Source organism: Macaca fascicularis, chromosome 16 (assembly GCF_037993035.2).
Source record: "Macaca fascicularis isolate 582-1 chromosome 16, T2T-MFA8v1.1".
Classification (NCBI taxonomy): Eukaryota; Metazoa; Chordata; class Mammalia; order Primates; family Cercopithecidae; genus Macaca; species Macaca fascicularis.
In genome coordinates this window covers 2,939,179-2,955,380 of record NC_088390.1, presented here as the reverse complement: position 1 = coordinate 2,955,380, position 16,202 = coordinate 2,939,179, and the positions used below count along the sequence as shown (strand labels likewise).

At 54.0% G+C, this 16,202-nt stretch overlaps 1 protein-coding gene across 12 annotated transcripts in view; it reads right to left on the bottom strand.

The window, feature by feature from the left end:
- The window catches only part of RAP1GAP2 (RAP1 GTPase activating protein 2), a 299,357-nt gene that overhangs the window by 233,456 nt on the left and 49,699 nt on the right, over positions 1 to 16,202 (bottom strand). For 2 of the 12 annotated variants that reach the window (XM_065532590.2, XM_074018217.1), the window contains exon 1: positions 9,587 to 9,775. The exons of 9 other annotated variants lie outside the window; for them this stretch is intronic. In XM_065532590.2, the coding sequence (XP_065388662.1) occupies positions 9,587 to 9,639 (53 nt within the window). In that variant the 5' untranslated portion in view covers positions 9,640 to 9,775. Of the gene's footprint in view, positions 1 to 9,586; positions 9,776 to 14,140; positions 14,268 to 16,202 lie in introns of those variants that run through there. One more of the 12 variants, XM_065532595.2, reaches the window with a different exon arrangement.

Here is a 16,202-nt window from a genome sequence, read left to right as displayed (position 1 = left end):
GTGGCGGGCGCCTGTAGTCCCAGCTACTCGGGAGGCTGAGGCAGGAGAATGGCGTGAACCCGGGAGGCGGAGCATGTAGTGAGCTGAGATCCGGCCACTGCACTCCAGCCTGGGCGACAGAGCAAGACTCCGTCTCAAAAAAAAAAAAAAAAAATGTGGGCTGAGAATCCCAGCACTTTGGGAGGCCGAGACGGGCGGATCAGGATGTCAGGAGATCAAGACCATCCTGGCTAACACGGTGGAACCCCATCTCTACTAAAAAATACAAAAAATTAGCCGGGCGAGGTGGCGGGCGCCTGTAGTCCCAGCTACTCGGGAGGCTGAGGCAGGAGAATGACGTGAACCCGGGAGGCGGAGCTTGCAATGAGCCGAGATCCGACCACTGCACTCCAGCCTGGGCGACAGAGCGAGACTCCGTCTCAAAAACAAAAACAAAAACAAAAACAAAAACAAAAACAAAAAAAAAGTGGGCTGAGGTCGGACATAGTGGTTCACACCTGTAATCCCAAAACTTTGGGAGGCCAAGGCAGGTGGATCACTTGAGGCCAGGAGTTTGAGACCAGCCTGGCCAACATGGCTTAACCCCATCTCCATCTCTACTAAAAATACAGAAATTAGCCATGTGTGGTGGTGCACACCTGTAATTCCAGCTACATAGGAGACTGAGGCACGAGAATCGCTTGAGCCTGGGAAATGGAGGCTGCAGTGAGCCAAGGTCACACCACTGCACTCCAGCCTGGGTAACAGAGCAAGATCCCATCTCAAAAAAAAAAAGGAAATTCTGATACACACAACATGGATGGACCTTGAAGACATTATGGGAAGTGAAATAAGCCAGACACAGAAGGATAAATATTGTATGAGGTCACCTGTACACAGTTCACAGAGCCGTCAAATTCATAGAAACAGAAAGCAGAATGGTGGCTGCCGGGGCCGGGGAGATGGGGGAATAGGGAGTTATTATTTAATGTATACAAAGTTTCAGTTTGGGATGATGAAAAACTTCTAGATAATGGTGATCGTCCCACAGCATTGTAAATGTACTTAATGTCACAGAATGGTCCACTTAAAACGGTTTAAATGGTAAGTTTTATAATATGTATACTTATATATATATATATATATATATTTTTTTTTTTTTTTGAGATGGAATTTCACTCTTGTTGCCCAGGCTGGAGTGCAATGGCGCGATCTCGGCTCACCGCAACCTCCACCTCCTAGATTCAAGCGATTCTCCCGCCTCAGCCTCCCTAGAGGCTGTGATTACAGGCATGTGCCACCACACCTGACTAATTTTGTATTTTTAGTAGAGAAGGGGTGTCTCCATGTTGGTCAGGCTGGTCTTGAACTCCCAACCTCAAGTGATCCACCCACCTCGGCCTCCCAAAGTGCTGAGATTACAGGCATGAGCCACCGCACCCGGTCATACACAATTTTTTAAAAAGGCTTTGGGCCGGGCGCGGTTGCTCAAGCCTGTAATCCCAGCACTTTGAGAGGCCGAGACGGGCGGATCACAAGGTCAGGAGATCGAGACTATCCTGGCTAACACGGTGAAACCCCGTCTCTACTAAAAATACAAAAAACTAGCCGGGCGAGGTGGCGGGCGCCTGTAGTCCCAGCTACTTGGGAGGCTGAGGCAGGAGAATGGCGTAAACCCGGGAGGCGGAGCTTGCAGTGAGCTGAGATCCGGCCACTGCACTCCAGCCTGGGCGACAGAGCGAGACTCTGTCTCAAAAAAAAAAAAATAAAAAATAAAAATAAAAAAATAAAAAGGCTTTGATGTAATCCCAGCACTTTGGGAGGCCGAGGTGGGTGGATCACTTGAGGTTGGGAGTTCAAGACCAGCCTGGTCAATATCAACATGGTGAATCCTGTCTCTACTAAAAATATAAAAATTAGGTGTGGTGGCAGGTGCCTGTAATCCCAGCTATTCAGGAGGCTGAGGCAGGAGAATCACTCGAACCCGGGAGGCGGAGGTTGCAGTGAGCCGAGATCACGCCACTGCACTTCAGCCTGGGCGACAGAGTGAGACTCTGGCTCAAAATTAAATAAATAAGTAAAAGGGTTGGATGAAAATGAGACAAAATGTTAACAAGTGTCAATTCTGGGTCATGAGTACTCAGAGGTTTGCCATGTCATTATCCTAAGGAAAAAAAAAAAAAAACACCCAGACCTCCATATGGTCAGGGACGTGGAAACAAGGTCCCCAGCAGGCAGGATGCCCCTGGAGCCGGCTCAGGCCTCTTCTGTCTCTTCCCTCCCCTGCCTATTTTTACCACATTATGGTTGCTGTGGAAACAAGGGGCACCTTGGGTTCCCAGAGCTCAGCCCAGGTGCTGCTGACTCGAAGAATAAGGTCAGAGTGTGAATCAGATAAAAGCCCATTCGTCTGGGCCTTGTGTACACACACGTCTGCTCTTCTGACCGTGTCCAGCCAGTGACTGTGTCAACGCATGTACCCACAGGGATGCTCCCCGTGCACGTATCTGTCCTCAGCAGGCAGGCCTGGGTCCTGGTGCACGGTGCTCAGTTTGCCTGCGTAGGTACGCCTGCAGGCATGGGGGCATATCACACGGTTACATGTGTGTGACCGCACAGCCCAGGACGGTTGTTAATATCAGAAATGGGGCTGGGCGCGGTGGCTCTCGCCTGTAATCCCAGCACTTTGGCAGGCTGAGGCGGGCAGAGATTCCCTGAGGTCAGGAGTTCGAGACCAGCCTGGCCAACGTGTTGAAACCGCGTCTCTACTGAAAATACAAAAATTAGCCGGGCGTGGTGGCGCGCGCCTGTAATCCCAGCTACTCAAGAGGCTAAGACAGGAGAATCTCTTGAACCCGGAAGGCGGAGGTTGCAGTGAACTGAGATTATGCCACTGCAATCCAGCCTAGGTGACAGAGCAAGACTCTCTCAAAAAAAAAAAGGTAATAATTGGCCGGGCGCGGTGGCTCAAGCCTGTAATCCCAGCACTTTGGGAGGCTGAGACGGGCGGATCACGAGGTCAGGAGATCGAGACCATCCTGGCTAACACGGTGAAACCCCGTCTCTACTAAAAAATACAAAAAACTAGCCGGGCAAAGTGGCGGGCGCCTGTAGTCCCAGCTACTCGGGAGGCTGAGGCAGGAGAATGGCGTAAACCCGGGAGGCGGAGCTTGCAGTGAGCTGAGATCCGGCCACTGCACTCCAGCCTGGGCGACAGAGCATGACTCCGTCTCAAAAAAAAAAAAAAAAAAAAAAGGTAATAATAATAATATCAGAGATGTGAAGGCAGGTAACATGTGTTGAGCACTGTGTACCAGGCACTCTGTTCCCGTTTCACCTGGATAATCTCATCTAAGCCTCACAACAAGCGCATCCATGTGCAGGTACGATGATCGTCCTCAGACACAGAAACTGGGGCACAGAGAGGTTGCGCGGCTTGCCCCAGGTCACCCAGAGTATATGAACCTAGCCGCTGGAGCTGCACTGTGGCGGGGAACGTGCTTTAAATGGCACTGGTTCCCACGAAGCTGCAAAGTCAGCTGCCTCATCACCACCACCTCAGTGCTGGCAGCACACAGGCTTCCTGGGCCCCACCCAGGCCTGATGAGGCAGAATCCCCAGGCCCCAGGGTGCAGCCCCGGAAGCTGCATTTTAACGCGGTCCCCTAGGTGAGTCTGCACTGCAGCCCGGGTGGGCAGCCATGGGTCCAGCCTACGTTCAGCTGCCTGACAGGGTTGAACAGGGCAGGGCAGGGTGGGACAGGTGCTGTCCCTCCCGAGTCCTGTTCCCGAGCTCGAGCTCGGAGAACAAAGTTCCTCAATTCCACGGGGCATCCGCTGGCGGCAAAACACCGAAGAAAGGGGCAATGGCTGCCATCAACCCTCCCCCCGACGCCCCAGGGCAGGGCTCCAAAAGTCAGTTATGTGGCTTTGTGGTCTGCCAGGCACGGATTTCCGCCCACTCCACCCTCTCAGAATGAGCTGGGTGTTGGGGTTGGGGGCGGCGGTACCACACTGTGGTAACCTGCTGGTTCACAGCTCAACCCGAGGTAGGGAGGGGACGGCCACCTCACCTGGGTAACAAACAGTGAGAGAGCCCTAGCTGGGCACCCTAGAGGCTCCCATGGTCTCAGACCCCAGGTGGAGAGGGACTCGGACAAAAACCACCAGACCCCTACGGCACAGGAGGAGCTACATGTGACCTGAGCTTCTGGCTGCTCCAGGGGCACAAGGAAGAGAGCCTTCCGTGCCGATGAGGAAGGGGCTGTGCATGGAGGAAGCTGCATTGAAGCTGGTCCTGGAAGGACGGGCAGGATGTGGACCCTGATGCTGACAGGGAAGGGGCAGTAAAGGCATGTTCCCTGGGGACAGAGCAGCACAGGCACAGGCGAAAGTGCCCGGCTACACACGGCAAGTTCCACCCTCAGGCTGGAGCCGAAGGTCAAGAGGAGGCACCATTGTGAGAAAACAAAACCAGAACCGACAGAGGCACAGAGAGGTTAAGTAACTTGCCCAAGGTCACCCAGCTGGTAGAGTCAGGATTTAAACGAGGCTGCCTGACTGCAAAGCCCACAAATGAACTAGTAAGGTGGGGTCCCCATTTGGTGTCCTTCTCTCCTTATCTTCTGTGAATATTTGAGAATGCTGTCAAGGTGAACCTATTAGGCCTAGAGCAGTGGTTTTCACCGGAGTCGGGGAGATTTTATACCACTGCCCCAGAAATAAAGCAACGTCTGGAGACTTTTTTTTTTTTTTTTTTTTTTTTTTGAGATGGAGTGTCGCTCTGTTGCCCAGGCTAAAGTGCAATGGTGTGATCTCGGCTCACTGCAACCTCCGCCTCCCGGGTTTAAGTGATTCTCCTGCCTCAGCATCTCAAGTAACTAGGATTACAAGCACGTGCCACCATGCCCAGCTAATTTTTTGTACTTTTTCAGTAGAGACAGAGTTTTACCACGTTGGCCAGGCTGGTCTCGACGAACTCCTGACAGGTGATCCACCTGTCTGGGCCTCCCAAAGTGCTAGGATTACAGGTGTGAGCCACCGTACCTGGCCTGCAGACATTTTCATTATCACAGCGAGGGGTGGGTCACGGGCATCTTATGGATAGAGGCTAGAGAGGCTGCTCAACACCCTACCACACACAGGATGGCACCGCAAAACAAAGAGTCATCCAGCCTCAAGTGTTACCAGAAGCCTTGGCCCAGAGGGGCTCACGCCCACCAGAAGCCCTTTGAACATGCAACCTGACCTGAGTCATTGCCCAACCACTGATGGTCGCCACACTTGTGTATGTATCCCTTGGGGAAGTGCTTCCCAGGTTTGGCTGCCTACTGGAATGAACGGGAGATCTTTTAAAAGTACAGCTGGGCGCACAAGGTCAGGAGTTCGAGACCAGCCTGGCCAACATGGTGAAACCCCGTCTCTACTAAAGATACAAAAACTTTGCTGGGCATGGCAGCAGGCACCTGTAATCCCAGCTACTCGGGAGGCTGAGGCAGGAGAATCGCTTGAACCCAGGAGGCGGAGGTTGCAGTGAGCCGAGATCATGCCACTGCACTCCAGCCTGGGCGACTGAGCCAGACTCTGTCTCAAAAAAAAAAAAAAAGTACTGATGCTGGCTCCCATCCCCCGACATTCAGATTTAATTGGAACTGGGTACAACCTGGGCATCAGAACTTCTTTTTTTTGAGACGGAGTTTCACTCTTGTTGCCCAGGCTGGAGTGCGATGGCACGATCTCAGCTCGCTGCAACCTCCACCTCCTGGGTTCAAGCGATTCTCCTGCCTCAGCCTCCTGAGTAGCTGGGATTACAGGGAGCCACCACCACGCCTGGCTAGTTATTGTATTTTTAGTAGAGGCGGGGTTTCATTATATTGGCCAGGCTGGTCTCGAACTCCTGACCTCAGGTGATCCTCCCATCTCGGCCTCCCAAAATGCTGGGATTACAGGTGTGAGCCACCGTGCCCAGCCAGCATCAGAATTTTTAAAAGCACCTCCAGGTGAGACCAAAGTGCAGAAAAGTTTGAGAACCACTGTCCTGGGGGAGGGAAGGAAGGAACAAACTAGTTGCTATGACCCAAAGACAGTCCCCCACCAGCTGAGGGCTGGGGGTCCCTCCACCAGCATCCTGGCAGAAGAAGCCCCTCAGAGTCAGCACTACAAAGGTCTGCCTTCGGGCCAGGGCCTAGGAACAGGGAAGGCAGAGCTCAAGCCAGCTTGAGGGATGATGAGTTAGTCACGGCTGGCAGAGACCGGAGGAGGACGTTAATTCGAAAGCCTTTGTCACTGTCTGGGCAGCAGATAATGGGCCTGAACCGGGAGACAGGAGGAACCACCCCCCATGACTCAGAGGCTTCTCAACCCAGTGACAGAAAGAACTGGATCTGAAAGAGAGAAAAGGTTAATTGAGAGTCAGTCCAGTCTGGGAACACAGCCGAAATGACCGGCCAGCCACTGAGGTCCAGGCAAGAGCACCGCTCTTGGGGGTGACCTGGGGAGAGGGATTTGGGAGTCAGCCACAAAGAAACAAGAGCTGAGACCTGAGGAGGTGACCAGGGCAGAGGGTCCGGCTGACTCTGGTCTGCAGGGTAAGCCACAGCCAGCTCTGTTCTTTAAAGTCTGCAGTTAGTTGTCAAGATTTTGTCTAAAACTCCAGATTTTTGGCCAGACGCCTGTAATCCCAGCACTTTGGGAGGCTGAGCCGGGTGGATCACCTGAGATTGGGAGTTCGAGACCAGCCTGGCCAACATGGCGAAACCTCGTCTCTAGTAAAAATACAAAAATTAGGCCAGGTACAGTGGCTCACGCCTGTAATCCCGGCACTTTAGGAGGCCGAGGTGGGCGGATCACCTGAGGTCAGGAGTTCGGGACCAGCCTGCTCAACATGGCAAAATCCCGTCTCTACTAAAAACACAAAAAGTTGGCCAGGCCCGGTGGCTCACACCTGTAATCCCAGCACTTTGGGAAGCCAAGACGGGCGGATCATGAGGTCAGGAGATCGAGACCATCCTGGCTAACACGGTGAAACCCCGTCTCTACTAAAAAATACAAAAAACTAGCCGGGCGAGGTGGCGGGCGCCTGTAGTCCCAGCTACTTGGGAGGCTGAGGCAGGAGAATGGCGTGAACCCGGGAGGCGGAGCTTGCAGTGAGCTGAGATCTGGCCACTGCACTCCAGCCTGGGCGACAGAGCGAGACTCCGTCTCAAAAAAAAAAAAAAAAAAATACAAAAAGTTAGCCTGGCGTGGTGGTGCGTGCCTGTAATCCCAGCTACTCGGGAGTCTGAGGCAGGAGAATCGCTTGAACCCAGGAGGCAGAGGTTGCAATGAGCCGAGATCGTGCCACTGCACTCCAGCCTGGGTGACAGAGTGAGACTCCGTCTCAAAAAAACAAAAACAAACAAACAAACAAAGAAGATTTCCAGCTGCTGTTATAAAATGGAAGGTCCGCTAAGACGGGCCAGCATTCTTGCAGTGCCCAAGAGCTGAGGGCCCAAGTCAGAAAGCAGCAAAGATGGAGCTGCTGGAGAAGCAGGAAAAGTACCAGGGGCCAGCACATCACAGGCACCGAGAGCTGCCCCTCACGTCCCAGCCCTGCCCTGACCACCTCTGTGTTGTCCTATTGCCAGCGGGCAGCACCCCTGCCCAGGGTCTCAGCTTACTGGTCTGCAAATCAGAAGGGTAAGGCTCATCACCTCCAGCTGTCCATCCTCGTGTCCATGGGGCTCCTGCAGGCTGCCTGCAAAACCTGAGCCCTTCCGACAAAGATCAGCCCAGGCAGGCGAGGAATCCCAAATATAGCCGAAGATGCCGGGGTGACCAGCCAAGGGGAGGGAAGAGTAGACTCAGGGTGAAAAGGCAGCCTTCCAGTGTGTGCAGGGCTCTTAGGGGGAAAAGGGGTGAACCTTGTTGAATGGGGGTAGGTGGGGACGTGCGGGCCAAGGGTCAAGACTGGACCAAGCAATGCAGTTACAGAGATTCCAGATGAAAACAGCGGTCAGCTTTGAGCAAGCGAAGTTGTACTGCAATAAAATAGGCATCCATACAAAGTAATGAGCTCACTGTCCCCAGAGGTAACCAAGCTCAGCCTGGGTGACTAGTTTTAGGGGCACAAGAGATTTGCATAAAGACTAATTTGACTTTTCTTTTTTTTTTTTTTTTTTTGAGATGGCGTCTTGCTCTGTCGCCCAGGCTGGACTGCACTGGCACAATCTCGGCTCACTGCAAGCTCCGCCTCCCAGGTTCACGCCATTTTCCTGCCTCAGCCTCCTGAGCAGCTGGGACTACAGGCGCCCGCCACTGCGCCCGGCTAGTTTTTTGTATTTTTAGTAGAGACGGGGTTTCGCCGTGTTAGCCAGGATGATCTTGATCTCCTGACCTCGTGATCTGCCCGCCTCGGCCTCCCAAAGTGCTGGAATTACAGGCGTGAGCCACTGTGCCTGGCCCTAATTTGACTTTTTTAATCTTAAGCCCTAAGATTCAAGGACCAGAGATCTGGGGGTCTCTCCTGAAGGCTCCCCTCTCCCTCTCCCAACGCCCCCAGGGAAGGCAATAAGGGATCATGTTCTGGACTCTGCCTCCCAGGGAGGGAAGGCCCGGGTGGTTCAGACAAAGCTCGCAAGGTCCACACGTGCTCCCCTCGCCCTTTACCTGGGCCTCAGCCCTCTATTCAGCTCCAGCAACTCCTACTGCATGCACGGCCCCCGCTCCCAGCACAGTCTTACCCAGACCTTCTCAGAGGCAGAGGAAGGAACTCTTGGGGCAGAGATGGGGGTCCCAGCACAAGCCAGAGGGGCCACTGACAGCCCCTATTGACACTCGCATTCCCAACTCCCTGCTACCTGCCCCAGAGAAGTCAGCGGGAGGAGATAGCAGGTGCCACAACACCAGCGTTGTCTCTCTATGGCCCCTGAGTGCTGCTTGGGCCCCTGTCCATCAGGAGCCTCTCCCATGGTGGCTGGAGAGGGGTGTCCTGACACACCCAGGGGTCTGCAGTGTATAGACAAGAAGCACCAGGGGTGCACAATCTGGGAAGGCACGAGCCTTTCCCAGTGGGAGCAATTCTTCCCCGGCCTTGGCCAAATCCAGCTCCCAGCAAGCCAGGCAGAGCCCTCTGGCCTCCTCCACAGGACCGTGAGCCTCCCCATCCAGGCCAGGCCAGCAAGCCTCTGGGCCTGGGGAGACCAGTGAGGAAGCCAAGTACATGGCCAGAGGCCTCTAGGGGTTCATGAGGACCCAGGGAGCTGAATGGGGTGAGGGGGGCCCTCTGAGGATGGTTGGGTCTCGGCTGGCAGGCCACAGGCCACCCATCCACATTTTCCTCTCTGGCATCCTTGCCCTTACCCTCGCACTAACACGGTTAGCCCTGTCCATGGGATCCACAAGGACCCTGCGACTCCACCAGCCACATGGAAAACACCCTCGTGGGCTCCATGAATAAGCAAAGCCCCTCCTGCCCACTGCCCCACACCCATCTCAGAAGACACCCCATTCCTAGTACCTACTGGCCAGGGCTGCCAGGCGGCTCCCTGCCTGCCCAGCAGCAGATCCCCACAAGACCTGGCCAAGTCCGGAGAGCTGTTTGTCCAATGAGAAACCAGACAAGGACTCACCAGGGCTTCCTGGGCATGGCAGGGACTGGCCAGGAGGAGGGCCAGGAGCACATGGGTCCTGGAGTCTGCAGACCTTGCTGCCTGGCAAATGGTACGTCCAGGAGCAGCCCCAGTGCTTGGCAATGAAATCAAGCCACAGCCAACCGCCGGCTAAGTGCTCGCCTTCCTTGCTTCTCTCTGCAGCCACTCACGCCCCGAGACTCCAGGTCCCAAAACAGGCATGTTCATGGTTACCATAGGAACTCGCTACAGCCAAAAAAGGCACCACATAGGCACCCACACGGGCCCTCAACGCTCATGCCCACCTGCACGGGCGAGCGTGCACACACGCCTACACGTTTCTGCACACACCCACACACGCCAACACTGTCCTCAGGCACAGGGCCCATCCTGAAGAAATCAACGAACCAGAGTCTGCCACTCAAGACAGAAATGGGCACGTTCTCCTCGATCCACCTGGAGCGTATCTAACAGTGGGTTCTGTGGTGTGACCAGCTGTCAGTCACAAGGGCGGCCACACCAGCCGGTGCTCACCCGGAACTCACCTGCCAAAGGCACTCAGGAGCCGAGCCGGGCCAGCAAGGGGACGCCGTGCAGCTGCTTTCCCGGCCGCAGACCAGCCCCACGGCCCTCGGGATGCTGCTCTCTCCTCTGCCCCCTTCCGCAGGGCAGGAGGTATAAGGTGGGTCTCAGACAGACTGAACAGGAGAGCGGAAAGTGGAGGGAAGATTTTACATTCAGCCTTACTCCCTCCTCCCAGTTTGGACCCAAACCGCCCAAACTCCCTAGTTCTCTGTCTTCACGAATGGGACCAGCATCCGCCCAGCGCTCACAGGAAGCCTTCTGAGCGTCCTCACCTGACCCTTCTCTCACCTTCACCCCCACCTTCCAAACCAGCTCCAGGCAGGGAAGGCCACTCCCTCCAGCCCCATACTATTGTAGGACTGTCTCCTGAGTTCAGCTCAAAACAGGGTCCTTGTCACACCACCAGGAAAGATCAGGCTCTTGGACACAACAGAAGGGTGAGAACAATGGGATTTTTTGGGCAAAAGGAAAAAAACTCAGCAAAGCGAGAGAGGTTCCCGTTAACAGGCCCCCATCTCACAGACTGGATCCCCAGGTTACCACCTCCGAACGGGAATGGCCAGGATCCTCCCCGCCACAAACGGCACAAACTTCCCGAGGCTCCACCCCAGGGTGCAGGTCAGCGGAGAACCTCCGGGGACCTCTTTACGTGGCTGTCTCAATATCCCCTCCTAGCCTCCCTGCCTCCTCTCTAACCCTCCAGTCAGACTTGAGCTCACCATAGCATTCCCCAGGCCCAAAGGCCTTTGATCCAGCCCAGCTTCCAGCACAGCTCACCCACCCTCCTAGATGTGGCCCGCCTTTCCCTAGGCCCCTGCACTCCCACCCTCGCTTCTGTCTGGTAATAGTAACTGCTCCCAGGTCCTGCCTGCTGGAGCTGCTTCACACCCCACTGCCTTCGTGAGCGTCGGGCTGCCTGGAGTGCATTCTCTCCTCCCTGCTGACCTTACACACCCCTGGAGACAGCTCAGGCATCGCCACGTCTCCAGGAGGCCCCCCTCCATCCTTTCTGCGGGCATTGCAGCCCTTGTCCCGTGCCATGGCAACTGTCTGTCTCCCTGCAGAGAGAGGGTAGGTGCCCAGTAAATGTAGGCCGAACTGACTCAGCTGTCTACCCCCAAAAACCTCAAGCTCCCCCTGTCCTTGACAACCCCAGCAAACTCTCAGCAGATGCCCTAGGTGCATAGGAGAAGAGCAGACTAAGATGAGTTGGCCCCAGAAGGTTCTAGAACATCGTCGTGGTGCCTCAAGGATTCTGGACTCGGTGGCCAAAGGTGGGGAAATGAATTAGTAGTTGTGGCCTCAACTGGTGAATGAAGAGTCATTAAATCAGAATCAATGGTCAGAGGCGGTGGCTCAAGCCTGTAATCCCAGTGCTTTGAGGGGCCGAGGCATGTGGATCACCTGAGGTCAGGAGTTTGAGACCAGCCTGGCCAACATGGTGAAACCCCGTCTCTACTAAAAATACAAAAATTAGCCAGGTGTGGTGGTGCACGTATTTTTTAGTAGAAACGGGGTTTCACCATGTTGCCCAGGCTGGTCTCAAACTCCTGGGCTCAAGCAATCCTCCTGCCTTGGCCTCTGAAAGTGCTAGTATTACAGGCATGAGCCACTGTGCCCCACCTTGTGCGTAATTCTTACAGAATGGGGAGGGAAGCCTGAGTTTAAAAGGGTTGTGGCAGACCAGGCGCGGTGGCTCAAGCCTGTAATCTCAACACTTTGGGAGGCTGAGGCAGGTGGATCACTTGAGGCTAGGAGTTTGAGACCAGCCTGACCAACATGGCAAAACCCCATCTCTACTAAAAATACGAAAAAATTAGCTAGGTGTGGTGGTGCACACCTGTAGTCCCAGCTACTCAGAAGACTGAAGCAGAAGGATCGCTTGAACCCAGGAGGAAGGGGTGTCACGGTGAGCCAAGATCATGCCACTGCACTCCAGCCTGAGAGAGAGTGAGACTCTATCTCAAAAATAATAATAATAATAATAATAGACCAGACACGGTGGCTCACACCTGTAATCCCAGCACTTTGGGAGGCCGAGGCAAGTGGATCATCTGAGGTCACGAGTTTGAGACCAGCCTGGGCAACATGGCAAAACCCTGTCTCTACTAAGAAAAATACAAAAATTAGCCGGGCGTGGTGGCACGTGCCTGTAATCCCAGCTACTTGGGAGGCTGAGGCAGGAGAATCGCTTGAACCCAGGAGATGGAGGTTGCAGCCTGGGCGACAGAGCGAGACTCCCTCTTAATAATAATAATAATAAAAGGGTTGCGGCAGAGAAGAAATCAAGCTTCCTGGCTGTGGCAAGCCCCTGCTCTCATGGACAACGTCTCCAGCAGCTGACACTGGAGTCTCTGACACTGGAGTCTCCAGGGACCAAGGACAGCTGCCCAGGGACATACTGAGCTCCTGCCCTTCACGGCCCCTTCCTTTCTAGTAGGATTTTCCATTTTTAGCTGGCTAAATCTGAAACTTAGAATAGTGGTGGCTGTGTGGTACCTTCTGGTCAAACCACGGTAGAACTGACATGCTGGCCCAGCCAGGCAGGAGCTCCTCCGGGCCCTCCGCATACTTTTCCTAGGGAAGAAATCAGAGAGCACAGCCGCACCCAGGTCCCATCACAGGCTTTGTCGCTTTCCAGAGGTGCCACTTCTAGGGAGCAAGGGCCAGAGCCACCCACTTAAAAGCTGGATTTTTTTCCTACATGGCAATGGATTTTAGACTTCCCCATCCCTCAGGAGTATGCATGAGAGTATGCCCCAGCAGTGGAGACGGGTTACCCTGAACCATCCACATGCTCACTCCAGGCCACCGCAGCCAGCCCCTGTGCGTGACGGTCACCACAGGTAGCTGGAGCCCATGCAGCAGACAGACAGACAGACAGACACACACACACACACACACACTTACACGCATCTCTTTCTTTAGCAAAGATGCAGGGGTCTCTCTGGAGGGAGTGCAAGGGACAGCAAAAAGGAGAAGAGGTTTTGGCCAAGTGCAGTGGCTCACGCCTGTAATCCCAACACTTTGGGAGGCTGAGGTGGGTGGATCACCTGAGGTCGGGATTTCGAGACCAGCCTGGCCAACATGGTGAAACCCCATCTCTACTAAAAATAGAAAAAAAAATATCTGAACATGGTGGTGCACGCCTGTAATCCTAGCTACTCGGGAAGCTGAGGTGGGAGAATCGCTTGAACCCGGGAGACGGAGGTTGCAGTGAGCCGACATTGCGCCACTGCCCTCCAGCCTGGGCAACAGACCAAGACGCCATCTCAAAAAAGAAATAAAGGACAAGAGGAGTGTCTCGGAGACTCCCAGCTCAGATCCTCCCCCTCTGGCTGCTCCTTCAAGGAGCTCCACAAGAAAACCCCAGGCACCTGGCCAACAGGGACCTCATGCCCCACGGGCCCCCAGAGCAGACTGGAGAAGAGGGATCCCCCCACGCTCAGCCTGTCTGTTTCTCTCCATCCTTCCACCTGCAAGTGATGGGCCAACCACGATGACCCATCGTTGATTCATTCAGCAAATACAGACTGAAAACCTGCTTTGTGCCATGCACCGTGTAGCCCTAAGGAGTCAGAGATGAAATGCGCAGAGCCCCTGCTCTCAGACTTCCATCCACACAGCCATGCATTCACTCACTCAACAGCGAGCCCCCACCATCACCAAGGTCCTGAGAAAAATGCGAAAGGACCCAAGGCATGAATGCAAACTCCTAGAATGTCAAGGCTGGAAGAGAGCAGGCTGGACGCTAATCCACCCCTCCCATTTTACAGACGGAGACACTGACCCAGAGAGGCTAACGATTTGCCCATGTGTTAGCCGGGGGCGATATCCCACACGCAAGCCTCCTTCTCCTGCACGGTACTGTTGCCACCTCCCCTCCAGTGTTCCGGCGTGGCTCCATAGCCCCTGTACCCCTGCACTGCAGGTACAAAGTAAATCCTTGCTTCTGAGTGTCCAACTCACCCAGGCACCACAGACCCCATTCAATCCAGGCCTCCAGCAAGGGGATGGGCCCCAGCAAACCAGAGGCCTTCTCACCCACGGTGTTGTGGAGGCGGAGGTGCATTGTGCGGCCGCGGATTCTATATACACAGCTCTCGAGAACATCAGGGAAAGAAAATGGGAAAGTAGGGCGGGAGGCAGGTGTGAGAACCACTCAGCTCCGCCCACAAAGCACAGACCCAGATTCAAATCCCAACTCCGTGACTTCCTCCCTGAAGACCTTGAACGAGTTTCCTAAACTCTCTGGGTCTCCACTTTCTCCTCTGTAAAATGCAGATAGGAATGGTACCTGCTTCATGAGGTGGGTGCAAAGCCTCAGGAAAACAGTGCAATGAAGCCTTAGCACACAGTCAGTGCTTCATAATGGTGAGGCCAGACCCCCGTCGTCAGAGCTGCATGCCTCAGGGACGCCTGGGGAGGCATCAAGGACAACCAGGTCCTTGGAGAGGGAGCCAAGGCAACCAGGAAGCATGGGCTGCAGCCCAGGAGTATCCGCTACGTGGCGGGGAATGCAGTGAGCTGCTGTAGGAGAGATGCCTCACCCAGCAGAGGCAGACAGAGGACGCATCTTGGTGACTCAGGAGCCCCAACGGTGGGCATTTGGCTGCCTCATCAATTGGCCATAAATGCAAGGGCTTATTTCTGAACTCTGAATTCTACTGGATCCATCTGTCTGTCCATCTTTATGTCCATACCACACTGTCTTAATAACCATAGCTTTGCAATACTTTTGTTTTTTGTTTTTTGTTTTTTGTTTTGAGACAGAGTCTCGCTCTGTCACCCAGGCTGCAGTGTAATAGTGTGATCTCAGCTCACGGCAACCTCCACCTCCTGGGTTCAAGTGATTCTCCTGCCTCAGCCTCCCAAGTAGCTGGGACTACAGGCACACACCACCATGCCTGGCTAATTTTTTGCATTTTCAGTACGACGGGATTTCACCATGTTGGTCAGGCTGGTTGGAAACTCCTGACCTCAAATGATCCGCCCGCCTTGGCCTCCAAAAGTGCTGGGATTACAGGTGTGGGGCACCGCGCCCGGCCGCAATATGTTTTGAAATCAGGAAGAATGAGTCCACCAACTTTCTTCTTCTTTTTCAAGATTATCGTTGAACGTCGATGTGAATCTCAGGATCAGCTTATCAGTGTCTGCAAAGAAGCTCGCTGGGATTTTCATGGCAATGAGTTTCCAGTTCCTGGTTCAACCACTCCGGAGCTCTGGCTTTGCTTCCTCCCCTTCAGTTCCCTGGGGCACCCTGGTTTCTTTCCCATAAATTCCATCTTTTGCTTAACCAGATGACACTGGGTTTTTGTTTCTTGCAATCAAAGGAATCTTAACCAATAAAACTCGGAACACAGTGCCACGCACTGTCCCAAGCCATCATCCCAGTATCACCTTCCCAGATAATCACTCAGAGACCCCACTGGAGTCCCAATCTCAACCCTGACCCACGCCCCCAGTTTTTCACTCTACCCTGTGACTGCTGCACTTCCAGGTTACAAATATTATATTTACAAACAGGCCCTCCGTCGATAAATGATTGTGAAATTGAACTAGATGTCCCAAAACAGCACCAAAAGAACACTCTTACCATTCTACACCCCTTAGTAGCTCTGCTTCATGCCTGGCATCTCACTTAGTATACAAATGTGCTCTAGAAAACTCTAGGAAAACCGGACATTACTGTGCCCACTGGACAAAAGATATGGAAACTAAAGCCCAGAGAAGGGAAGCATATTGCCCTGGGTGACTTGCCCTGACAGCTCCAGACTGAATGGTGTCTGCACTGATGCACACACCATGCCAAGCCAGCACAGGCATGGGGATCCCACTATCCTGCCTCATCTCTAAGAGCTACTTTAGAGGCCACCTCCTCCAGGCAGTCTTTCAGGACTACTCCATGACGACACTCCTGGCATCTGCTCTAGACCTTTTTTTTTTTTTTTTTTGAGACGGCGTTCCACGCTTGTCTCCCAGGCTGTGGCATGATCTCGGCTCACTACAACCTCCACCTCCCGTGTTCAAG